Raw genomic sequence first — 27,119 nt, forward strand, 5'->3', positions numbered from 1 at the left:
CCTGGGGAGCTCACAATGCACAATACTCCAATTTTGAGGACAGAGTTGCCTTTTTGTACCATCCAGGGTTTCATATGTGTTTATGTTGGCTCCATCTCAATTTGTTTGTAAAGAAGGGTCTACATCACGAGGTAATACTAGCCTATCTGAAATATATTGTCGGGTGATGCAGATTTACATATGTGTAATGATATAACACATGGTTTATTACACGGCCATGAATCACAAATGGATGGAGTGGGTCGTTTGGAAGCACAGAGGTGTTTAGTCACTAAGCAATGAGACAGAGATCCAAACAAGATCAAGCATCTTCTCTTAAAACCTTTTCATAACCATCAAAACAATATAGAGGCTCAATAGAAAGAGTATGGGACTTGGAGTCAGAGACATCTGCTTTAAAAATCCCACCTCGACCATGAAACAGGGGCCTTCTATTTTCTCAGTTTGAGTTGTCCAATCACAAAACCAGTTTGGGAGGATGAGATAATACATGAAACGAGTGGATAAGTAAACAGAGCCTTGCAAGTTTCAGAGAGTAAGTGTTGGGGAGGAAATACTTTCCAACTACCCTCTTAGGTTCAATGCTGGAGGCCTGCAAATAAAGCGGACAAACACTGGATTAGCAGGAGAAAAGACAGATTTTTTACTGACTTAATGAGGAATCTGGGATTTACGTACTATTTTAATAGGAAATGGGGAAGAGCAGAGGAGCACTTCTGGAATAAATGACTTCATAGAAACAGGGTTGGGGAGCAGAAGAAAAGGGTATTGAAAAACAAATGATTTTTTGGAACAGTAAATGGGCCTTTGGGAGAATAGATGGCAGATGTGATGCTTTTGTGATAGTGTATGTTTGGGTGTGGCAGAGACTCTTCCTCTCCAAGAAGAGATTAGAGTTGTTTGGGGGGAAAGGATTTATGACAACTGAATTCTTTTAGGAGACCCTGCTTTTAGGCAAATACGGGGTTTCAGGAACTTAAATGCTTGCAGCTTAAAATACCTTTTATGCCACCGTGGCTTATTCTGGATCCCTTCCTAAGGAAAACATGGTATTAATAATAACCATTTATTGAACCAAGCTAAGTGCCCTGTATCTTAGAAAAGCCCCCATATTGCATTAATTCATATATTTTTGCATTCATTCATATTTATGGCTTAGAAGATAATATTTTAAGTAATAACCATTTTAAAACTACCCTATTAAGTATGCCATTACAATACTTTATATGTTTCTGAGCACTTGAGATTACAAAATATTTTGGCAGCAAATGTCAAATACAAATTGTTCTCCCCATATAGAAAATATTGACAATGGGGAGAATGTGTTTTCTACATCAAGTCCATGTAACTCCATCAGATAGTCGACAAATATTTAACCTCTTTTTGGTTGTCACAGTCAAGCATACCACTTGTTTAAAAAAAAAAATTATTCATTAGCAAAACAAAGTATCTCCTTTAATTAATGTAGTATCAGTTGTTTCAGCCAGTAACCGATTATACCAATGTGAGAACCAGTATTTTTCTGGTCTTTGGTTTATTGGGCTTGGTCATTGTTGAAATGGCTATGGGGTGTTTTGGGTCAAGACCCTTATCTTCTTGCTTTGGAAACCTGAAGCACACTCAGGTTTGGAATAGCAGGGAACACCAAACCTTCTTGGAGAAAACTTCCTTCATGTTGGCTGTTTCACTTAAATTGTCACAGCTTCCTGTTCCTTCCCTGTTTATGGTTGATCTGTGTGTGTGTGTGTGTGTGTGAGAGAGAGAGAGAGAGAGAGAGAGAGAGAGAGAGAGAGACTGAAAAAGGTTAAAACCTCTGGCTTGGACTGTGAGCTTTCGTATCTTCCTGACATGTCCGGCACAGTGATGTGAACAACGGGCCTCGTTAAAAGTAGTGTTGTACACAGCAGCATGTATAGGACTGCTGCTCCCCTCTCCTGTACCCCATTAGTGCAATTTTCAGGCATGACCTCAGGCTTTTTATACTAAAAGAAAAGGATTTGCAAAGCATCTTTTTGTGCATTTCCTCTTCATTTAGGACTTTCTGTGGGCACATCATTAATATCAGTAAATAATTACAGCAGAGGGATTTTGTTCTAGAATTAGAAACATATTGTATTATATTGGCAATGCATTCCACATAAGACACCAAATTGCATAAAGGCCACTGGAAAATAGGTATACCAAAGATTGCTGGTCACCCCTGAAGCCAGGACAGACGCCTGGGGTGGATCCTCCCCCAGAGCCTTCAGAGGGAGTGTGTGGCCCTGCCAACATCTTGATTGTGGACTTCTAGCCTCCAGGACTGTGAGATAATGAGTTTCTGCATTTTAAGCCACCCATTTTATGGTATTCTGTTTTGGCAGCCCTAAGAAGTGAACACAGGTGCAGTACAAATGTTCTTAGAAATGATTATTTAACCTCATTCTGAGTAATGAGCCTTACTCTTCTGTCATCATTATTATGACTCGTACATGATTTATTATACAAATAAGGTTCATATGCTCTTATTAGTACAATATTTGTGTATTTTTTCATTCATGTAATCCTTTTCTTCCAAAGATCTTCGAGCGTTAACAGTTCCATCACTGCTGGATATCTGTCAGAAAAAATTTTTTTCTAAGGCACTTCTCTGACATTCTCCCTTTCCCCACCACCCCCAAATCAAATATCCCATGTATAGGCCTCTTTGGTGTCTTGCTTTTACTCTGCGGTGTTCTTGACCATAGGGAAACACCAGATGTCAAGGTGACTTTCTCATTAAGGGAAGTCATTTCCATCTCTTGTTAAAATGAAGGTAATATGCACATTTCAAAAATTTTAGGAGAAATAACGTACTTACAGCATTGGCAGACTCAAGAACCATGGAGTAAGTGAAAAATCTTTTCCATAAACAAGTGAGAAACAAAGTTGAAAGCGTCTAGTTCAAGGGCTGGGACACAGGACGTGCTTACTAGCTACTCATTTCTGTCCTTCCATTCCTCGTTTATTTAATAGCGCATTAGTGTTCCAGAAACAGGGAAGTCAGGCAGAAAATCCATGTTTTTAAAAAATATTTATTTATTTTAGAGAGAGAGCACGCGTGTGTGCATACTCCTGAGTGGGGGGAGGGGCAGAGGGCGAGAGTCCCAAGCAGAGTACGGGCTGAGCATGGATCTTGATATGGGGCTTGGTCTCATGACCCACGAGATCACAACCTGAGCTGAAACCAAGAGTGGGGCGTTTAAGCAACTGAACCACCCAGGTGCTCCAGGAAATCCACTTTGAGTCAAAGAGCTATATGGGAGATACTCCAAGAATTTTGTAAACTCTTAAGACAAATTTATAATATGCATAGTGTGAGCTTACAGGTGCCTCAGAGCCATGAGCTTCAAGCAAGGCTTTAAAAACATAGGTTAGACATACCCAGTGTACTCCGACGTGACCTCTCCCAGCCCGGAATACCCATGTTGTCTTGTTTTTCTAAACACTGTCTGCCTTGGAAGCTGTTTGTTTGTGTCTGTGAATGATCTCCTCTAACAGACGCCTGGAGGAAAGGAGCCCTTTTATTCAACATTTTGTTTTTGCCCACAATTAACTCACTTTGTATGTTGCCCCAAGTATTGTCATTCCTATGTCTTCTACACTGTTCACATGTCTGCTTTCTCCCATAAGCTATGAACTCCTCCAGGGCCAGGCCAGTCACACAGGTGCATTCTTACACCCACTTCCTGCTCCAGGGTGCCGGCCAAATTCACGTCTACTTCAAAGCCACTCTTGTTTCTGGCAAAATCCTCTTGGACCTGAGCTGGTTTCCTCCCCTGGGTCCGGGCCGAGAATTTTAACTCTCTGATCTTACTCTACGCAACGTGTTTCTACAACATAACTCAGTATGGGGCACATAAGGTTGATACTTAACCGTAAGAATACTGCTTGAGCGTGTTATCGTTATACATTGTGCAGTCCCGTGACATCGGATTTTCATACAAGGTCAGCTTGTAGATGCAGAAAAATGCCATATTTGCATGGTGGTAGAGAAACCGTAGTAATTGAAGGCAAGTGATGCGTAAAGCTTTACTTCACTCTCCGTGTCCTCATCCAAACAATGAAAAAACAAATGCCAGTCCCCATTAAAAACACCGTATTCATTTTACACGGGGTAATTTACCAATGAGTAAAGAAAACGGAACCTTCGGGAATATCCATCCCCTTGGATTGCTGGCGCGTTGGATTCGCGCTAGACTGAGAGTCCGTTCTGAAGAACACAGAGACAGCCTGTAATTGCGCCCTGGAAAGTACACGATTTCATTTTCTTCACCGTGGTTGGACTGGAGGGAAAACGGCACACAAACCCCTTCTTCTCTCTCCTTCTTTCCTTGTTGCATCTGGTCGATTCTAACAAATACGACAAATGACCAGGCTGTATCGGCATCACCTAGTCAAGTAGCCCTTTCAGTCCGCTCAAAAGAGCACACACGTCATCCAGCATTTGGCTGAATGCACAATTCACAGTGAATAGGGCAAATATTTGGATTCAAGTACAGGTCAGCAGCGACCAATTGAAATATTGATAAAGGGAGCCTGTGGGAACTAAATGTACATAAAAGAAGGAAAGAAGGAAAGGGAAAAAAGGAGGTTCTCAAGGGGTGAGCCAGGGCACGGAGACCGCAGGGCTGATGGGTCTCTCCCACGAGTAGGTAGGTGGCTTAGCTCAGAAGTGAGGGGAGCCGGCCCCAGCAGCCTGTTCTCCTGGCTTCGGAAAGCGCCATGGTCAAACTGGGCCACTTGGTTCCAGCATGGAATTCATCATTTACTATCAAGTACCGCGAAACTTTCCCATAGGATTCCCCTGTCCCCGCTCACCCAATTTTATTTAAAAAGAGAATGAGGCTGGAGTCTCTTTGTGTGTGTGTTTTTTTTTCTTTTTAAATTGTCCGATTTAGCCCCCAGATCACACCAGGGTGGGTTTTATTGGCTTGAGAACGCTCCCGAGCACGGAGGAGTCCCTAGCAACCTCCTGGCTCCGACCCCCCACCGTGCACTCACCCGGGACGCCCAGCAAATCCAGACCTCTGTGGCTCAAAGTCAGTGTTTGCCGCCGTCACAGCCCATTTATAATGCCTTGCTTTATGGGTGGTTTGATTCCCAAACACTGACTTGGCATGTGGACATTAACGTGTCTCTGAGCTACACTCAGCTGCATCCTTCTCCTCCGACAATAGTCAGAAAATCCCAGTCTCAGGCTTCACACCAGAACGCTCCGCTTTCTTGCATTAACCCTGCGAGCACCAGACTCCTCTGCGGGGCTAGCTTAATCCCTCCTCTCACCCCAATTTGAAACCCCTCAGTGAGCGTCCCAGTCCCGTTTGGGTTGTTCCCAGCTTGCTCCCCCGCCTTAGGAATTGCGGTGGTGGCCAACAGGAACACTAGGCAGCCGCTGCAGCTCAGCTGAATTTGGGGGGTGCGGCGAGGGTTGTAGGTAATCATTAGGTATGGGGGGGTCACCCCATGGAAATGAAGCCTCTGCCTGCAGCCTGCACCCCCGAAGATGGTAATGGACTTCAGAGAGGAAGCCATTTAGTGCAGATGTCAGACTTGAAACCAACGAAAGGCACACTGGCTTCTCCGAAATGTATTCCAAAACCCGGACAGGGAATGTTGGTTTACTCAGCCCTCTGTGAATCAGGCTTCTTTATCAAGCCTGGAGTTTTAACCCGATAAGATAAAGACCATTGATATTTATCCCAAAGAACCATCACATCTCACAATGTCAAATTGTGCTCAGAATAAAATGTTCTCTTATAGTTCTTGGCATTTTTGTTTATGGAGCCTGCCATATTTACCTAATAATCAGAATGTTTATCCAAATAGACCATGCCACCCTTGGTCACTTCTGATAACTTTTTGTTTGGCCTTATAGCAAATGGTTATTTAAATGCTGAATGAAACTGCCTTAACCTGGAACCCCGCAGGCCAACCGATGGGGAGGGTTGGGGGGTTGCGGTAGCCTGAGCCCACTGATCTCTCGTTCAGAAATTCTCACTCCCTCTGGACCACCACCTGTGTCTCTTGGGGTGTTAGAAGCTTAGACAAGGAAGTGGGTGAGTCAGTGAAATTCCATCACTCTTTTAAGATGAGAGGCCAAGTCCGAACTGGGGAAATAGAGTAATGGGTGTGGGTGTGTAGGCAGCACTGGTGCCTCAACAGGACTTTTACGATCATAGGAGCAGAACCCGATCAATGCAGAGAGTAAAAAAAGTAGGGTGAGTTATACCAGGATGGAAGGGTGCCTCCGAGCTGGAAGGGCCACGGGCCTTGCAGGCAAGAGGAAGCATGAAAGGCAGAGCCATCATCGGGGGGAAAGCAGAGGTCCCTCCCCTGCCCCTCCACTCCTTCTGGGGCAGCCGGGTCTTCCACTTTGCCTCTCACGTGATCGCGATCGCTGGATATTAGGGCAACTTCAGAATAGAGACCAGACTCACATTATGCTGATTTCCCTCATTTTCTTTGAAAAATGGGAAAGTGCCCTGCCTTATCAATTCTAAGACGCCTCAGATGATAAGACCCATCATTAGCTGAAGTATCTCTAAAAGAGAAAAACCACCGCCCGCCTGTTAAACCCTGACACCATCTTAACAATAGTCCTTTGCAATGCACAAATTGATGTCACTGGTCTCTCATTGCTTTGACATTTCTTTCATCCATTCTGAGGGATTTGGCCCTTTCTTCTGCCTTCTGTTGCGTTTCTTGGTAAGCAATCCTTATCTCAGTAAACAAAAGGTGGCACAGCTTCATTTAGCTCTTTTGAGGTGATCTGCCGGAAAATATAGAACTGCTGTTTATTTTCACCAAAGAACATTTGCTTTACTTACAGCAAATTCACATCCCGTTGCTCTAGTTCTGCACCTCTTGGTAGACACAGTGACATTTTGTTTCAATGTTGAATCAGAGTGGAATTTTCTTGCAGTCATCTTAAAGTCCAACGGAGTACCCAAAATGCACCCAACTCAGTGGGAGGGATGATAGTATGCACAGCTACGGGTGATCGGAAGACATGGTGGGTGACCGCAAGTACATGAAAACTGTCACCTGGTTGACAGCAATTATGAAATGCCTTTGATTTGTAAGAGGCATTCGATTTTGTAGACGTTAAAGTGGGAAATAATGTGCATGTCATTAAAGAGGTCATTAAATTAGGTGTTTACGGGGTGAGCGTTGAGAATCGAGGTCCTCAAAGGAGACAGTGACCACGGTTCTTCTCGAGCAGACCTCCCTAGTGCTGTGAGCGCACGGCTAGCTAGGAGGGAACATTTCCACTGCTGGTGTCCACGTAACTCGTAACTTGGGAGCTCTTAGGAACTTTCTCCTGTGAGCCTCGTGACAAGACCTGGGAGTAGGCATTAGATCTTTCTTTAGTGGGGAGGAACTGGAGCCCCAGGGAGGCAAAAGGCCGGCTCCCATCATCCCACTGTGAGGCTGGGAGCGAGTGGTGGGGCTGGGGCCATTAAGGGTTTGCAGGCAATTCTGCATGGATGGATGAACCACAGAGAACAGCCTGTGCCAAGTACCCTAAGAGGCCCTCGGCCCGCCTTGCATTGTGACCTGGCAGCTTCTACCCAGGTCTGGCTCCTTCCACTCTGTCGCACACAGGCCTTTCCTCTAACAGAACCCATGAACCTTGGAGTTCATCTGAGCTCCTTCTCCGAACCCCCCCCCCCCCAGCAGACACAGCACACATTGCATTTACATCCAGCATGCAGAAAAAAAGTTACTATAGTAGAAAAATAGAAAACAACTGAAACAAAAAACTAACTACGCTTTCAGATTTCTTGAGATCTGAATCCACATAAATCAGTCTTTGATGCTGCCCTGGGCACCATCAGAGGTGAGGAGAAAGGGGTCCCAAATGATACAGTAATCTCAAACAAAAGCTTAGTCCTCTAGCATGCACGTTTATTAAGCTAGGAAACCGGACTCGTGTGCCTTTCTATTGATACAGAAATAGTATAATTCCATTGTGGGAAATTGAAAAAGAGATAAAAGAGGAAGGAATCTTGCCTGCTAGGCAAGTCATTGCTGTTTTGGTGAAGGGCGAATTCATGAGTTTTAGCACATTTTCACAAGCATCGAAGCATATAGGCTTGTGAATTAGCTATCAAGTGACCAGAACATTCAATTAACTAGAGCCCGAACCAGGAGCTTCTTGACACCCCAGAATACCAGATAATCCCAGAGGCTGGTACAGAGCTGGGCTAGCCTTGTACTGTGAGGATCTGCTGCGGGCTTAGCTTCCAGGCCTTTCCGCAGTAGCCTGGCAAGGTGGGCGGGATGCAAGTTGGCTCAGGAGAATGAACCGGGTGTCCCTTTTCGCCTGCATCTCTCAAGCTGGTTGTGGTGGGTCACACTGTTGTTCCATCAGAGGTCAGAACTAGCAGTCACATTGCCATGCAGGAACCTAGGGCAGAGCCACCTGCTGTAGGTCTCCACCTTGTAATCAAATCTGGTACCAGGTGTGCAAGTCTTGGATTTTACAGTTGAGAAAGGCCTTAGGTAATTACCTGGAGGACCTGCTGCTTTCTAGGAGGGCTGGAAGGCAACTAAAGGCACTTTCCCTGCTTTGGGGGCACTCTCTGTTGGCCCGCCAATAGTTCTCAACGGTGACAACACTGCCTCCTAGCGGTTGCTTAGGAAATGATGTGTGGTTCCTGTGGGTGTCCTGTGCAGGAGGGATTGCTGGGGTCACAATGACTGAAGAGCCTACAGCCTTGCTCTGCTTTCCATATAAGCACAATTTATCTTTTAAAACTTTATAATTCTATGTAAATTAAGGAAAGATTATACTTATACTTGGTTGGAATTTTACTGAGAGTTATTCACCCATACAACGCAGCTAATGGTCACCGACATTCTGCTTTGCAGCTGTCATATTTGGGTGAGTGTGTGAACAGGTGCACGCATCAGGATACCCCCTCGTGTCTTCTAGCGGCTGGAATACATACTAATTTATAACACCTTCTCTTTGATTTATTCTCTTTAATTTGTATATTGTCATGACATTAGAATGATGAACATAAAATCTGTGTAGATAACTGTGCATTTCATTTTAGGAAACTATAGGCTAGAGTTGCACAATATTTGCTGGAAAAGAGGAGGGCGTTGGGTCTGATTGGATCAGAAAGTGCCGCTCAAATTGGACTTACAACCCCTAGCAATTTTGCTGGGCAGCAATACTAAAGAAATCAATTGTGTTCTGGAAGATGAGTGCTGTGGGCTCTGCCCTGACGCACTGCAGTGACTGTTCACAGGCTGGGCACTCTGCTGCTGAAACACAGCTGCCTCGACTCAGAGGTCTTCCACACACTGTGTTGGTCCAGCCTCTTGGAGCTAGGGCGACCTGATGTCAGGTGTCCGATCCTGGAAAGTCAGCTGCTGGAGAGGTTTATGAAGCATGAGCTTCTGAGCAAAGTCTCTGCATGGCCTGTTCCAGTCCCGTAGCCAACCTAGAACACCAGCTTCCCTTCCCCCAAGCAGACAAAACAATGGAGAGCCATCACATTCTCCTTGATTAACAAAACAAAACAAAACAAAACAAAACTTCTTTAAATCCAGGCAATTAACAGTCTTCCTTACAGACAGAATATTAATGTGATAAGGAGCTGGACCCTTACGAAGTAAGTGCTCCGCTGTGAAAACAGACAGCTGGTTTAACAGCTCTTGGCATGAAAAACAACAGAGTTTGCGTCTGGTGGGGGTGAGGGCTCCAGGCAGCTCGGCTGGGTGTTTAAGTGAGACCCCAGACCGTGTAACGACACTTCTATTGCAGCCTCCCACCAGGACTGCTGCCCGCCTCTGAAGAACGTTCTAGAAGGAATGTAGCTTTCTTCCCAATGAAAGCAGCCTGGGGCAGGTGCTTCTGGGGGCGTGACCCGGGCTCACTGTGTGATTCAACTGCTCCACCTGGCGGCCGACCTAGGAAATGCAGGAGGGGGTGAAGAGGGTGCTCAGGAGAGAAGGGAAACCGAGGCTGACCGGACAGCTCTGTGGTCCTCAGACTGAGCCATAGGGAAAGCTAATTGCACGTTCGATGCTTATAGCCTCCGTGTACCTGTTAATTTCCCAAGTGCTGCATATGACCGAGGATTTGTATCTGCTTCTGCTAAAACATAGTTTCTCAACTCTGTTCTTTTTTTTTTTTTTTTTTTTTTTTTTTAAAGATTTTATTTATTTATTTGACAGAGAGAAATCACAAGTAGTCGGAGAGGCAGGCAGAGAGAGAGGAGGAAGCAGGCTCCCCGCTGAGCAGAGAGCCCCATGCAGGACTCGATCCCAGGACCCTGAGATCATGACCTGAGCCGAAGGCAGCGGCTTAACCCACTGAGCCACCCAGGCGCCCTCAACTCTGTTCTTAAACACACACACACACACCCACACACACACACACACACAACCCCACTGATTTCTTTCTTTCCTATCCACTCGTTCACAGCAGCAGAACTAAACCTTAGCATTGTCCCCAGATTCCTCCTTCCCCTCCCAACCCCGCTGCCCAGCTTCCACCAGGACTGCCTGGTCTCTTGGGCCATGCCTCGGCAGAGCCTCCTCCAACAGACCCTTTGCTCCCGCTCCCCTTACTTCTAAAGAGATGCATTCTGAAGGAGTCTTTCTCTTTTCATTCATCCCTCTCTTCTTCAGTTCTGCTTTTGGGTAGAGGACCTTGGCACCTGTTAATTATTTTTGTCTGCTTACACTTCCTTTGACCAAAGAGAAGACCGATATTGAAAAGCTAGTCTATATATTTCTATATATAATCTAACGTGGGGGTTCTGAAAGTGTGGTTCACAGAACTCGTTAGAAATGCAGATGTTCTGCGGAGACCGAGACCAGCTGAATGGCAAGCTCTGGACATGTGGGGCAGTAGGCTGCTTTCACAAGCCCTCCAGTGATGTGGAGGCACACCCCGGCTTGAGAACCACGGGGCTAATGTCTTTCTTTTCTAGTTTCCTTCTCTTGCTTGTGCAGGTGCACTCCCCCGCAAATGCCTCTGGAGGTGCTGATAAGCACTGGGGTCTCTTCTAACAAATGCTGGGGCTAGGAAAGCAGATTTCGAAAGAGCAAGCATGCAAACACTCATATTGTAGCATTTAACCACCTCCCTTCCAAGGTTAGAGTCTGGGTGGGAAGTCTGAGAGCAGGCAGCCTCTCAAAGCTACTCAGTGCCCCAGCCAGAGAAAGTAGGCCAGTCCCCATCCTTTCGGAGCTAATGTCATGAACCCTGGGGCAAAGGGCTGAATGACTTTCTCATTTCCTCTGAAACACGTTATATCATGGTGTCCATTCCCGACCTGAGACAAGTTTGGGAAGGTCTTCTTTTTTCTTTAAACCCGATTAGTCATCATATACTGAGTACATCGTTAGTTTCAGATGTAGTGTTCAATAATTATCGGTTGCATATAACACCCAGTGCTCATCACATCACGTGCCCTCCTTAATGCCCATCACCCAATTACCCCCTCCTCCTGTGCCCCTCCTCTTGGAGGGTCTTCTAATTGGCTTTGAGGATTTGCTAATTTTCACTCTCAGAGAATTTGTCTGTTTACCAGATCAGATTAAGGTTGACTGAACATTACAGAAAACTAGAAACTATCTGTAATTCTGGGGGTTAAAAGAGACAGAAGTTAAAAAAGAGAGAGAGAGAGAGAGAGAGACAGACGACAGACAGACAGACAGAAAAATATTTTATTCTTTTGTCAGAGAGAGAGAACGCGCGAGAGGGAGCACACAAGCAAGGGGAGCAGCAGGCAGAGGGAGATTCGGGCTCTCTGCTAGGCAAGGAGTCTGATGAGGGACTCAACTCGAGGACCCCGGGGATCATGACCGGAGCCAAAGGCAGATGCTTAACCCACTGAGCCACCCAGGCGCCCCCTTCTTGTTTTATCTATACTCCCACCCATTTCTGGTACCCCGTGGGATTATTTTAAAGCTATCTATCATTGAACACATCACAATATTTTAGGTAATTATTTTTTAAAAATATTTTATTTATTTGGGATAAATTTTTTAAAAAGATTTTTCAAAAAAAAGGTAAAACACCTGTAAAGTGTTTTCAGGATGTCTCGGACTGACTTCCACAAACTCAAAGACCAAAATGAGATAAACGAGCCCCTCCTTCCCATTTTGTTTCTATCCTTCCCGTCCACCCTTCTGCGTCTCCCCGCGAGAGTCGCTGCAGCCGAGACTAATGACGGAGCTCTTTGGACCTTCCCTCTCCCAACAGCATCATCTCCGTTTGGCACCCCAGCTCCCAGAACTGGGAATCTTTGCAGACGAATCTGCACATGCTTGCGTTTCTCTCACCCATTTGGAAACCAAATGACCTCAGTGTTTGGTTTGCCATGCATGGCTTTCATTTTTCATCTCCCTCCTGGTTTTTGAAGGAAATCTCTGCCCGGGGCCTGGATTTCCTCACATGCATTCCCCGAGGCAGCCGGAGCTGGGAAAGGCCAGGACGGCTACAGCGGAGATGTCTCTCTTCTGAAAACAGAGGGCAGAGTTCTGCGGGCTGGGGCAGGCGGAGGCAGGATGCTCTGTCTCCCAAAAACACAGGGACATGCCTACATTTTCAGACTCATAGCTAATTGGGCACTCTCCTTGGATTGGGATCAGACCCACTCGGGCTTAAATGATTGAAAGAAGAGACGGTCTTTGGGCATAAATAAAAGTAAATGAATTCGAGCCTAGAATCATTCTAAAGTGGACTGAAAGGGCTAAATAAAGAATGCATCTCATCTGTAACTGGTTTATTGAAAATCCTAAATTGGTTGAGGACAGAAAGTGGTCTTTTTAAACTTTTGTTAAGCTGTGCCCGGACCCCCCCTACCCCCCTTTTTTGGCTCTGGCTCCTTTCATGAAATGTTGGCCAAATTTGAACTTTCTAGACACCTTTGGGATTTAAGACCAAGTCCTGTTCATTTAGAACACTTTAACCTTGAACTTGATTTATATCTTGGCTCTACCCTGCTCCCCAGTTCCAGTGGGGGCCAGGGCGGGGGGCCTGGCTGTTGGAAAGGAGCTGGGGTCTGGAGCGGAGCGTCCTCCACCCCTGGCCTCTACCAGTTCAAGCTTCTGGGGTGGGCGGGCAGGAGGCGTGAGGACTGGCCTTGGTGACGCCCACGTGCCCATGCGTCTGAGCGGGGAGGGGTCCCTGGCACTCCTCTTCCTTGTGTGCGGCTTCACAGGCAGGCCTTGCAAACAGCTCCACGGTCTGTCCCCGTCTTCTTCCCAGGGATGAGAAACATGGTTTCTCAGGCTCCGAGGGAGAGGCTGCTCTTGCTGGCTCTCTGACGTCATCATCACAGGTGTTCGTCTTCCCGTGTGTGTCCCCTCTCTTGAGGGCACACGTGCCAAGCACCATGTCTCCTTCCTCATGGGGTTGGGGTGCGTAGGTGGGAAAGGAAAGCAGATGATACTCTCAGAGTAACCCCCCAAGGATGCCCGGTCCTCGGCCTCGCTCGTGGGGAGTAACCACGCCCACCTGGGGGTCCTAAAGCTCAGCTCGCACCTGGCCACCTGGCGCGGGAACAGCTGTCCTCTTTCCTTCCTGTGAGCGCCCACACTGCCACAGCTATTCCCTTAGGAGCTCCCTCGCACCTGGCTTTAGGATGGGGAGCTCCTCTCCTCATCCCCATAAGTAGGGGATCACCTGACTTCCAGAACTCCGTCTTTTCTACAGGCTGTCTGTGCCTCCCCCTCCCCCCACCCACTTCTCCCACAGCCAGGGTTGTTGGGTGGGAGTCAGCGGGGCCGGCACCGTTCTGAGCAGGAGCTGCTCCCACGGCCCCGTGCAGAGGTGGTTGTTGCTTAGCTACTTGGAGACGCTCACTTTGGGGGCGCCTGGGGAGCTCAGGCGGTTAAGCGTCTGACCCTTGATTTTGGCTCAGGTCATGATCTCAGGGCCATGGGATCGAGCCCCGTGTAAAGCCCCAAGCTCAGCACAGTCTGCGTGTCTCTCTCCCTCGGCTCCTTCCCCTGCTCTCCCTCTCTCTAAAATAAATAAATAAAATCTTAAAAAAAAAAAAAAAAAGAGTGAGATGCTCACTTTAGAATGTGGGGGTTCCTGATGCATTGATGCATTCTCTCTTCAGCTTTGGGCCAAAACACAATTTTGGCTCAATAGGAAAATTCCATTTCCTGGGCAGGCCTTGCAGCTTGCGAAAGCCACCCGGAAGTACATACTTGGTGCAGAAGAGGCAGCAGAAACTTTCTAAGAGGCCTTGTTCTCATGGCTTGTGTGGAGTGGTTGCTTTTCCTTAAAAGGGATGAGAGTCAAAATAAATGGACGGTGTTATCCGGCATGAACCCAGTTTTGAACTGTAAAATTCAAAATTTTGTAAAATTCCCCTTGGGGGAATTCTGTACAGGAAAAAATTTAAAAGGGGCTGGGGCTTCGGTGTATATGGACACAGGCTTGGGATTTCATTCACTAGACTGTAATCCCAGAGGCCGGGGCCCAGGACTGTCTTGAGATCTGTTACATTTGCGGTGCTCACTAGTGTATGTCCCACAGAGAGCAGCTGATACATATTTTTTGAAGAACTGAATGAACAGAATAACCTGGGACCCCCAGTGGCTGTATCCTTAGCGACTGGCTGTTTCCTGCTAAATGTTTTCTGAACTCTAATGGTGCCCCAGCGCTGTTCCAGGCTCCCCAAGAGCGAAGAGGATGATTAAAATTCCTGTCCTCAAGAAGCTTTTGACCAAAGGCAGGAGACAGAGTGACACAACTACCTACCTTTAAAGTCTCCAGATTCTATTAGGGAGAAAGTGACCACCCTGTCTTTGAAGCCAGGAAGGAGTGGGGGCGGGGCAGGGAAGCCCCTTGGCAGAAGCCCCATGACCCAGATTGTGTCAGCGAAGCTGGTTCTTTTATGTTCTCCCCAGTATGACATACGTGTCACCTAGCTGGTAACAGCTGTGACTCAGAAACGCTCACCTTCACGACGATGGTGAGGGGAGACGGTAGTCACTGGCCTGGAAGAGATGGTGCACTTGAAATCACAACGTTCATGGGTTTCTTGTCTTCTCATAACCTGCCCTCCTTCCCTGGGGATCTCCCATCATGCCTCCCTCTAGCTCTCAGGTTAGGCTCCCTCCCCCCTCATTATATCTCACCAGTTCCCCCAAACTGTTTTCCATTGGGTCTTCACATGGAATCAGGTGACTCATTTCCTCACGTACCAGCTGGTTAGGGAAGACTAGCTCTCACAACCGAAAGTGGTAGCCTGGGTGAATCCTTAGAAAGGGAAAGTAGTGGTGAGCATTTCAGCCTTGAGACAGACCCATGGGGGTGGGTGGCTTGGTATTTTGGGTTGTCAGTGGTGTATCCCCATTCTCTCAGAGGGGGGCCCGTCATTCCTCCAAGGTCCCTTCCATGTACCTGGGATCCTCCCCACCCCCACTACCCCTTAGCTTTGAGTGAGCCCGGGGCAAATCTCCCTTGAGAACAGTAACTAGATTCCTTGGTCTCTTGGGGGGCCTAGGAGAATCAAGTTAAAGGCACAAAAGGACCTGAATTGCCTGGGGGTTGCCTCTGGATCTCTCTGCCAGCTGGGTGCAGCCCTCTGGGCTCATCTGGCCATGGACAGGCCATTGAATGGAGCTTCAAGTCCCACAGTCAGGGAACTGAGCCGAGGAAGACCAGGTGCCACCAAGTGGGTTGGTTACCCAAGAAAACTCACTGAGAGAAAATGCTTCCCTACCCCACGCACAGATTTTATCTTTGGTGGTAGGATACAGCTCCGAAAGCTAGTCCCCTGGGGCTACATTTGTTTGCTTGGAACAACCAAACCAAATCGTGTCAATTCAAAGGCTTTCCTCCCACCTCGCATGAATATTTATACATCAAGTGTGTACCCAGCAGGCGCGTGGCACTGGATCTTAGCAGCCGACTGCGCCACAGACTCAGCCCTGGAAGAAAAAAATGTACTTGGCTGCTGTCCTAGGAAGGCCGTTTTTGAAGGGACCTCTTTTTGAAATGTTTTCCAGCTGCTATTTCCTTTCTGAATATTCTGAGCCTAATTCAATTTGTGGCACCTTTCTCTCTTCCAGATTTTTGCAGAAGGCAATTTACCCACATCTGGCTCTCTCAAATCCTGTACATGTTCTGTGGGGTTTGGCTGAGACTTTTACGGAGCTGTAAATCCATGACCTCGCTGGAACCCCGGAGATGTGTTCCACATTACATGGTCTTTCGGTTACATGGCATGACGGCGACCTTGCAAGATGCCATGCGTTATCTCCGGAATGCTGGAGGTGGAAAGGTCGACAGCCTTCTCTGAGCTGACTCAGGGCAGATCCATCTCGCTGCTGTGTTACTGTCGGGGAGAAGGCAAAGCACAGAGAGCCAAGAACACCCATGCATTCTAGTTAAAAACAAAACAAAACATCCAAACAGCAAAACTTGATTTTGGAAACGGTCCCCGTCCTCCTATATCATAAAAACTATTTATAAAGCCAAGTATGACTCCATAGATAGGACTTCCCTTCTGGTTTAATAATTTCCCCACCCAGCTCCCACTCCCAGTGCGGCTGGCAGGGATGCTCAAGACAGATGCTGATATAAAGCCACAGACGGGAGGAGAATTGGGAATGGAAAACGTGGTCCCTTGCTGGAAATGGACGAGAATCGGAATGTCTGAATTACTTGGGGATGCCAGTGAAGACCACCCTGCAGGGAGCAGGAGCCAAATGACACTTAAGCGGAGTGACAGCTAAACTGACTTCATTATTTCCCTCCCATGCCTGGGAACCAGCCTCCCAAAGATTAGCGACTTGTGCCGAGGCCGGGCCCATGGAGGGAGGGAGGAAGTAAAATGGGCAAAGCTTTGGTCTCCAACCCTCCCATATTCTCCGCCAGGGGCGCCTCTTTCCTCCCTCCAGATCTTTTCTTTCCTCCTCACCTGGCCATTGACTTGATTCCTGATACAATGTTAATGCAGAGACAAGTTTTACTTGATGCCATCTCGGGCTGTGCCAGTTTCCAGGGAAACCACATACATGTGTATTTAAAAATTACCTGGCACAAAGGATTGGATAATTGAACTATGAAAGCCATATTTGCATTCTTGATTCCTGTTGGAGTTCTCAGTGAATCTGATTCTCTCCAGCTCCCATCCAAAGTCCAGAGCAGATACTAACTGCATGACAAATGAGAGTTTTCGTTAGCCACGGTGCAGTTTGGTGCAGTTCCCGGATCAACAGGAGTGAATGTAAATTCAGACTCCTTACTGCCCACGGACTGACGCTGAACAAAAATCCTCATTTTCATCAAGTCCCCAGATGATTCTTATGCAAAGTCAAGTTTGAGAAGCACTGGTTAAGCAAGTGGGTGTCCAACTGTGGGCTACCCTATTGATAAGTCTTGGAATCAACTTGGTGATTTTGATCAGGATTAAAAAAAATTGACAGCCTATGAGAGAAGATACAAGAGTGCATCATACATAGGAAGGGTATATACCGAGAAACTTGTTTCCGTTGTAAACACTGGGCCATTGTGTGAAATGTGTGGTGCCTCCCGTCCCTCGTGAGTCATCCTCAAAAGCACGTGGAAACCACTGGTCTCCCGGTCCTGCTGGCTACCTGTGCTAAGCTTTACCTTTCCATCAAGTTCATACATCAGACAGATATCTGCAGCTCTTCAACTGCAGATACATCTGAAAGGAAACACGCTTTATGTTCCCTTTTACCATGAACTTTTATAAGAAATGGTTATGTGTGTTGATCGATGACTATTTAGAAAGGGCTCACTGGATATATTCCTTCTAGAAAAAAAAAAATCCCTCCTGAATGATAGCGTGTTTCCTTTTACTAATGTAGTATTTAATCTATGATATATAATTTTTGAGTCTTGACTCCTTGTTTTCTTTGGGCTGGATCTTGCACTAAATATAGTAACTTTGTTTTCCTTTCTTCATTTCCTCGAATATGTATCCACATCTTATCGTCTCCCTGTGTGCACTTGCCAGTCATCTCATATGGGAAGGTCAGAAAGGTAGTCAATCCAGTACAGACTAACACGCAGCCCCCCACCTTCTGTACTACAGAGGACTATTCTGTGAAGCTGTGTGTGATTCCAGCACTGGGGGAGGATGTGGGACTGGGCAGCTGAGCTGTGTGTATCCTACATGGTAAGTATGACAGTTCACCTGACGCCTGTGTGTGTGATGGACGTTTTAGCTTTGTGACCTTGGGCAAGCTATTTGACCTCGCCGTGGAGGCACACAATAGGGATAATAAAAGTATCCACCATATAGGGTTTTGTAAAGACAAAATTCAATATAAAAAATATTGATTGGACTTCCACCATAGCTGGGCATGGTGGGAGATGCTGGGAATACAGTCCCCAGGAAAGAGACTGTTGCTGCCCCCAAGGGGTTTCCAGTCTCTCCAGGGAGCCGACAAGAGCCGAGCAGCAAGTTCTCATAGAGGCGGTCGAGAAACACGGCGCTTACTTCTACAGCCTCCTAGTGAGTTTCCCTTTTCCCATCCTCGCCTTTTCCAGAACTGTCCATGGGTCCAGAAAGAAATACTGAGTCCTAACGGAGGGCCTGAAGGTTCCACCTGGACTGTGGCTGTCTCTCCAAGGCATTTCCTACCACTTCCCGGCTTGTGTATTTGTCCCAGCCACAATGAGCTCATAGGTACTTTTTGAGCACACCAAGGAGGTCTGCCCGAGGGTTTCACTCTGATCTCTGTGTGGGTCATTTCTCCTCAACATCTCCCTGTGGCTCACCTCTCCCTTCATTCAGGTCTCTGCTCACAACTCCTTTGTTGGTGAGGTCTTTCCAGAAGATCACATCTGAAGTATAGATCCCCCCCCCCCACCCCGCTACCGCTCTCTATTCCTCTACCCTGCTTTATTTCCCCCTATGGCCCTTTCTAACAGATACATAACTGTAATGGAAGATTTTATGTGTCCACTTGGTGAGGCCCTACGACCCAGATATTTGGTCAAACATTATCCTAGGTGGTTGCTGCAAAGGTATTTTTTTTTTAAAGATGAGATTAACATGTAAATTGGTAGACTGCACAAAGCAGATTCTTCATAATGTGGGTGGGCCTCATCTAATCAGTTGAAGGCTTTCACAGAAAAATACTGACCTGCCCCAAAGAAGGAATTTATAGTAGATTACCTTTGGACTCGAACTGCAACACCAACTCTTCCTGGGGTCTCCAGCCTGCTGGCCTACCTTACCGACTTTAAACTTGTCAGCCTCTCCAGTCACATAAGCCGACTCTTAAAGTAACTCTGTGTAAATACATATATGTTTATACTTACACACACACACACACACACCACACACACCTCCCCCAATACCTACCTATCTCTACAGACCTATTCATCCTATTGGTTCTGTTTCTCTGGAGAACCTGGACTAATACGTATTATCTATTTGTCTGCCTGGACCAAAAGTCACCTCTGTGAGAGCAGGAACCTTTATCACTACTCTACCCTTGCCCCTCAATAAATTATTGAAGTGGGCAAGAATTTCAGATTTGAGAAGATGCTATTGAAGGAAATAAGCAGGGCGATAAAAGCCAAGGGTTAGGCTGAACATTTCCTTCTTGCACTTGGTTCAGTGGTATTCCTCCCACTCCCTGGAGTTCACGTACAGCTGGAACCTGAGAATGTGACCTTACTTGGAAATAGGGTCTTTGCAGATATACTTGAGATGAAGCTGTTGGATAATGAGCTCTCATCTAATTAGTGTCTTCATAAGAAGAGAAAACAGGGGCACCTCAGTGTCTCAGCTGGTTAAGCGTTTGACTCTTGATTCCAGCCCAGGTCATGATCTCAGGGCCATGAGTTGGAGCCCCGTGCCCGGTTCCGCACTGGGTGTGAAGCTGCTTGACCTTCTCTTCCTCTCCCTCTGCATCTCCCTTCTCCCTCCCCACCCCACACCCCACTTTTGCTCTCATGCTCTTAAAAAAAAGAGAGAGAGAAAAGAAAAGAAAATACGGACACAGAAAGCACAGACAGGAGAATATCCCATGAAGACGGAGAGACAGAGAGGTGGCGGGAGAGCAGCGTGGGAAGCATGAGGCAGGGGCACCCAGGACGGCCAGCAGCCCTGGGCAGCCGCTGATAAGTGTGCACGGCCGCCTCGCAGCCTCCAGGAGCTGACCCTGCCAGCACCTCTTCCAAGGCCGGCCTCCGGCACGGTGAGAGGAGAGACCGCCAAAAGCTGTGGGTCCAACCCCCAGGTGCGGTGTTCTGCATTGGCTGTCCCAGTCCGAGCAAGTGACAGGGTCCCCACCTCCCATCTCCACCCCCGCCCCAGAACCCTGCCATTCAGCACCCTGTGCCCCCCGCAGCCCCCCAGCTGCCACCTGGCCACCTGTCCCCTTGGAGCTGCACGTGAACAGGATGAGAATCCACACACGGAGCTGGGGTAGGGGGTGGGGGTATTTCAAAAGTGCCGCGAGCTGTTTCGCAACTTGCAGGGTCCGGGTGTGGGGAGGCAACTAGCCCCCAGTTCTGCCCAAATCAAGACCTGAGCGCATGGGGTGACCAGCCAACCCCACAGGGATGGGCTGTCCAGAGGCGGCGAAGGGGAGTGGTCACTCATTTCAGGTCGCAAACTGCTGTTTAAATTAAGAAGGCTGCAGAAATCCTCTATGAGGCAGTCTCCCAGATTTCCCTGGGCTTGTTTCCCCTACGGGATGCGTGATGCTTTTCTTGGACAGGGCTGGAGGCCTTGGGGGGCTGTGGTATGGGTGCCGCGCTGACTCTGGTGGGGAGGCTGGGAGCACAGGGCGGCTCCTGCTGGCTCAGGCTGGGACTGGCTCTCGAAGCACTTTTCTTTCCCAGAGCTTATCACAGTTTGTAATTGCATGTTTTTGTGATTAATGGATTTTGCCTGGGAGGATCCTTGTCTGTGTTGTCAGATTCCCAGGAGGATGGGGATTAGGGCTTCTCGCTGCCTGCTATGCCTGAGAAGCACAGCACCTGGCACAGCTGGGCACAGCTTACCAGCGTTTGATAAGTATTTGCGGAAGGAAAAGGAGCTGTAGAAATCCAGGCCAGCTTCAGGATGTTAAACCCCGTTGAGTGCTAGCAATCTCTTAGAGGCATCCTTCCTTTTTATCGGGGAAGTCCACCTCCCCTGGCACTGTTCCCTTTTACTTGTCTTCACCGAGGAGACCTCAGCTACCAACTCAAGGGGATGCCTCCCCACTCTTTTCGTTTCTCTTTCCTTTTTAGGTAGTCAACTTTTTTTTTCTCCTCCAAAGGCAATCTTATGTGGAATTCTAATCCAGAACCAACTGAAAACAGAGTTGCTCACAGCATAAAAAGAGGAGGGAGGGGGACCTTCACAGGCCTCCCCTCTGTGAGCTCCTGAGGCTTCTCCAATGATCCCTAGAGAGTGCTCTGGTTGGAAAAGCCCACCCCAGAATGGGAATGGGGGGATCCAGAGGATCCTCCCCAGCTGGAGACATGGGCATTTGAGACTCAGAATCAGTGGGGGCTGTTAGACCTTGACTCGGACTTGAATGTTGGGTCCACACTCAGACCCCACCCAGGAGGTGGCCTCCCCCACAATGCAGATTCCAGCTCTTGGGAGAAATGTCTCCATCTCCTTGTCCTCATCTTGTAAAAAGACAGCTCGTTCCCCAAGCCCAGGAATCGGGACAAAACACAGTACAACCACATAAGAAAAATAACTTTGTTATTAAGCATAGATAATCTTATCAAAAGTACTTCATAGTATCATATCCATAACTGTTTGAATATTAGCTCAACTGTGATATGGACCTGTTATAAATAATGAACCCAGCTACTGAAGTACAGGACAGGTCACTGCGAAACAAAAATGGTCGTGACACACACAGAATCCTCTAGGGCACGCGATTTCGAGATCTTGGAAAGAACGTGGAGGGTCTCTGGAGGTTGTGTTGAAGGATCGCTCTTCTATGCTTTCCCTAAAGCAGTAATATTTTTTGAAGGAGCCTGTGAAGTCCAAGATTTTATGCTTTAACAATTACAGGCATGGGGTTTTTTTTTTTTTTTCTTCCTTCAAATGGAAAATTATTTTTTGATTTGTGGGGAAACACACATGCTGACCGTGCCAGGAAAAACTTCATTTATTTCCCTGAATTTGTTACTAATAACTTGAGATGGCTCTGTTCTATTAGCTGTTTGGCTTGGATTCCCACAAATGGGAATGAATTTCCTTTTCAGGAAGGTTATCGGAGAGATGTTAAGGTTGCACAATGAGGCTGCTGTCTCTCTGTGACAGGCCAGCCTTGGGGGAGCAGGGAAGGGACCGTGATACCCAAAGCATGATGAGGGACTTGCTCTTGGTGCAAGGAGAAGCCTGGGACCTAGTCACACCCATGATCTTCCCCTGCCTTCCTGGGAAAAGCCATCACAGGGCAAACAGTAGTTGTGAATCCTGGAGAAGGAGCATGACCAGAACCGGGGTGCCCTTCACCTGGTCTTTGCTGGGGTAATACTCCTGCCCCTATGCCGATGTGCATTTGTACCCCCACGCTCTTTGGCACAGGAAAGCTTATAATTTCTCCTTTCGGGATTGGGGAGGGAGGGAAGATTTTCCTAAACTAAAATATATGCCCTCCTTGCACTACTTTCAACAGCAAGTTTTTATTGCCATGGCTTTCCAAAAACAAAAGCAATGATTAGGTCCCTATTCTAAATTCTAGGTATCAGGGTGTACAAAATGAGAGTCAACAGTTCTACAAAGTTCCCTTCCCCCCATCGAACATGGGGATGGATGTGGCTTAGCAAAGCAGTAGCGAATTTTACCCCCCATTAGGTTTTGAGAAGCCCTGTTCAAACAGTGAGCTTTGACTTTCCACCCATAACCTAAAGATACATTAGGATTAACAGTGATTATGTTTTTCTCTTTGAAAAGTATAATTTGGGCATACCGAGTACCGATTTGGTCCTGAGTAGCAGTCCAAGTTCTGAAGATCTGAGGACGAAAATTATAATCTGCTCTCATCTTGCAGACTGAAATTATACAACACAGGTTATTGGGTTTTGCTGGAGATTATGATCTAGAGTAGGCTCACGAATTCCAGAGATTATTTCCTTCAGTTCCTTTTTCAATATATTATCCTCGCCTCTGGCCAAACATGCAGTTTGGATGCATTTTAGGAGCATTTGACAATAAAGGAGTTTATATTTCTAAACACAAATCCTCATTAAAAAAAGAAATCAAAGACAGATCTAATCATTTTTCATAAGGCCTGTAAATAATTTTGCTTTAGCACTCATCCATCCACACCCTTTAAATATTGTGCTCTGCAAACAGGCAACGTTAAATGCGTTCCAGATGGGAATCAACAGCTGCTTAGCTCAGCTCTCCATGAGCCCTGGGGTTGGCGAGGCCCTTGGTTGTGATGATCGGACTCTGGAGAGACTGCAGGGGGAGGGAAAATGCTAGAAATGGAGCACCGAGAAGGTGTTTGCTTGTCGCTGTGACTTTCTGGTGGGCTGGCCACTGGGGGTTTTGTATGAGGAAGAGACAGCAGGGCCAAAGGTCCGCGAAAGGACCAGCCAGCGGCCGACTGACTGGAGTCAGGGCTAGTACCTTGATGGCGACAAGGAAAGGCAGGCTGGTGTCACGGGACCCTCGCAAATGGAAGCCCTTCCTGGCTTTCCGGAGAGAGACTGTTGCAAGGTGGCAGTCTCCCCCACGCCAACAGCGCTCTCTTAGACAAGCTTTCCCAGCAGGAGAGCGAAGTGATGGGCAAAAAGGAAAAAGAGAAGTAAACAAAACACCTCCCAGAAATAGGGGGAGAAATCGCAGGGAAGAGGGACCCCACCACGAGCAGGTGCGAGTGTGCCGGTGACCGTCCATGGGGCTCAACAGAGGGGGGACGGGCCCCCGATCAGGTAGCTGCATTTTTGGGTGGCAGATGCCAGCTTCCTGGAGGGAAAACCATGTGCTCCCCTTCAAAACCAAGAGTTTCCGTGGTCATGTTCCAAAGAAGCAGATGCTTCTGCTGGTGTCTTCATGGTTCACTCTTGTTTCTGTTTTCTAAGGAACCCGAGGAAGTCTTTTCTGATGTATGTCTCCGTCTGGGACCCAGAGGTATATGGGCGGCCACAGACTCACTGGCAGCTTCGAGAATACACCCCTTTCCCAGCCGCTCCCCACCTCTGCTGAGGAAGGGGGAGAAGGAGAAGGCCTGTGAGAACTAGAACTTGGATAAAATGATGGAAAAATAAGGAAAAATGGGAAGAGTGGGAAGGAAACTTCTGCCAAACAAGAAACATTGTTATTTCCCCCAGCATCCAAGAGAACTTCCAATAGTGTGTTACTCTCTGTGTTGGCGAGCTTCGCTGGCCTCAGACAAGGGGTTCCAATTCCCAAGGAGAGCAAACAGACTTGCCTCTGCGGATTCTGTGGGGATCCTGCTCGAGGCTCTCCTTCTCCCTCTCCGAAGACCCAAGCAGACACCTCCTTCCAGCCTCCGGCTCCAGTGCACATTGATATAAACAGGATCGCGGCGTAATGGTCCCTCCTGGGCACCCAGTCAGAGGCGGGCCATTCAGCGGGGTTCCCTAAGGGTCAGCCACTCTCGTGTAACGATCCATGACTTAGTGATCACTTAGCTTTAAAACGTCTTGGCAAACTGGGAGCCCATTATTTTAATGGGAATCCAGGCGCTTCATTCATTTACTTTGTTTTGAGAAGAGGATTTACTCCTACAGCAAGAGGAACAAACGTACAGAGATGCGTGGCATAAACCCTTGAGCATCATTTTTGAATTTAGAATGTGGTAACTTACAGGACAAGAAATATAAGACTAGAGTTTCCCTGCATCGTCTCTAATCTCTGCTCCTTCTTATCTCCCTCCTTCCTTTAATCAAAATTGGGAAACAAGGTTGGACAAGAGGATAGAATATTTAAAAATATATTAGTTTGACAAGGAAAAAGAATTATACACCAAGGTAAATATACAATGTTGTTTTCCCCTTTTAATTAAAGAAAGCTAATTTTGATACTGGGTAATACTCGGTTTTGGACACATACCTTCTTCTTTTTTTTTTTTTTTAATAAGTAACCTCATATGTTCTCAGAGCTCATCTTGCCACTATTCCCTTTTGGATATTTTGCCAAACTTTGAGACACTGTGAGAGTACGTAACTCAGAAATTCAGAAATTCACGAATAAAAAGGTAGAAAAAGGAAAGCTCCTGTGTCTCCCCCCACCCCCCACCCCCGAGCCAAGCTGGCTGTGGAGGGAAGCATGGAAAATTAATGACTTACTCCCTCATGTGTCTGGCAGGGGACACTGAATACAGTATTTGGAAGGAGAGCAGGAGGGAGAAGGCAGGAAAAGAGTTAAAGAAATTAAAGTTGTATCTTTTCAGGTCTCCAGTGGGTATTTTTTTTCCTTTTTCTTTTTTTGTATAGGATTTAACTGCAGGTGAAAAACACTTTTCTCCTCCTTTGGCATGACGGTAACGGGACATGCTAAGGATAAAAGTCTCTGGTGGGTCCCAAGTCCCTCATCTCGGTTCTTTTTGGGTACTCGTCTCCAGAGCCAAAGTCCATGGTTTCCGGGTAGCTGGAAAATTCCTGAGGTAAAGGGAACTCCTCCGCTGACGAGTGTGTCCGGTGCCCAAACACCTTCTCCTGCAGCTCGGCGATGTCATTGCGGATGTCAGCCAGCATAAGTAGCAGGAAGTCGAAAGACCCAGGGGGTCCCTGTGCACAGGAGAGGAATCAAAGCCAGAAGACCACAGACTCAATCCTGTGCAAAGCCACAGCTTCTGTGGACGCCATGATTTGCTACTCCTCCCCCGGATGAATGGTAACTACTTCATTGACAACTCTGTGTCCCAAATGGAGTAAACATAACTACTATAGTAGCCACGTGGGGTGGGGGGGCGTTCTTAAGATCACCTCCTAATACCTTCACCTCCCGTATGAGCTGCGGTGACACAGTCTCTCTCCTCCCTCCGAATTCTCAGCTACATCAAATCTGGTAGAATGAAAGAATATGAGAAGAGCCCTCCTACGTTACTTTCCAAAGAAAATGGGGTAACACAGAGTAACACAGATGTGGGGATTCCGGGTTTGCCTGGGTGGCTCAGTTGTTAAGTGTCTGCCTTCAGCTCAGGTCATGATCCCGGGGTTCTGAGTTCAAGTCCCGCACTGGGCTCCCTGCTCAGCAGGAAGCCTGCTTCTCCCTCTCTCCCACTCCCCCTGCTTGTGTTCCCTCTCTCCCTGTCTCTCTCTCTGTCAAATCAATAAGTGGGGTCATTAAAAAAAAAAAAAAGAGGTTGGGATTCTGTTGGGTCTGAATCTCAGCTCTGTGGCCTACTAGCTAGTCTTGGGCAAGTTACTCAGTTTCTTTGGGTTTCCATCTCCCTATTTTTAAAATGGAGATAATAATAATCTCAATATCATAGGGTTTCATTAGTGAGGATTTAAATGAGTTAATAAATAAAGGGCTTAGAGCATCATAAATGCTCTAAATGTTATCTTTTAAAAAAGGAAACAACTAAGATGTTTTTAAAGGTCATTGACTATAACTGTGACCTGAATGCAGCTGAAAGTATGTTGTAAAGACATCCATTCCCTATTGACCAGGAAAGGTCTAAGGCCTTCCTAATTTTTCTATGGATTGAACATTTTTTAGCATTGTATGGCATTTGTTAACCCTTGACTTCTACGTAGCACCGTGCGGGGCACGTCAAAATAACGCATGAACGGGCAAGGTCAGGGCTTGTTAGTGGCTTGCAGTAAACATCTTTATTGCCTGTGGCCTCTGATGCTGTAGCTACCACCTTTGAAACAGCGACTCCATCTGTAAAGCACTTACAGGTAGACAGTGTTTTGATATAACTGATGCTCCTTTCAAGGGTGGAAGCTCAGATTACACTTGCCATGGCACAGGTGAGTGGACAGAGAGATGCCCAGGGGTGCTAAGGATGGCCAGGATCTGATGGCTCATCCGTGGAAGGGCTGGGTGAGAGCCCAGACCGCCTTCATCTAAGCTGAGGCTGTCTGTCTTCAGAAAGGACACTGATCTTTTCAAAAGCAATGGAGTTGCTTGAATTTCCCATGCTTTGGTTACTACTAAGGTTCATTTTTTAATCTCCCAGAC

At 47.1% G+C, this 27,119-nt stretch overlaps 1 protein-coding gene across 2 annotated transcripts in view; it reads right to left on the minus strand.

The window, feature by feature from the left end:
- Positions 1–21,684: 21,684 nt before the first annotated feature.
- Positions 21,685–27,119, minus strand: part of CCBE1 (collagen and calcium binding EGF domains 1) — a 232,045-nt gene continuing 226,610 nt past the window's right edge. For both annotated transcript variants that reach the window (XM_045065684.1, XM_004745582.3), the window contains exon 11: positions 21,685–25,714. In XM_045065684.1, coding sequence (XP_044921619.1) covers positions 25,516–25,714 — 199 coding nt within the window. In that variant the 3' untranslated portion in view covers positions 21,685–25,515. The remainder of the gene's footprint in view (positions 25,715–27,119) is intronic.

Source organism: Mustela putorius, unplaced genomic scaffold (assembly GCF_011764305.1).
Source record: "Mustela putorius furo isolate JIRA1106 unplaced genomic scaffold, ASM1176430v1.1 tig00003858_pilon_pilon_pilon, whole genome shotgun sequence".
NCBI classification, from domain to species: Eukaryota; Metazoa; Chordata; class Mammalia; order Carnivora; family Mustelidae; genus Mustela; species Mustela putorius.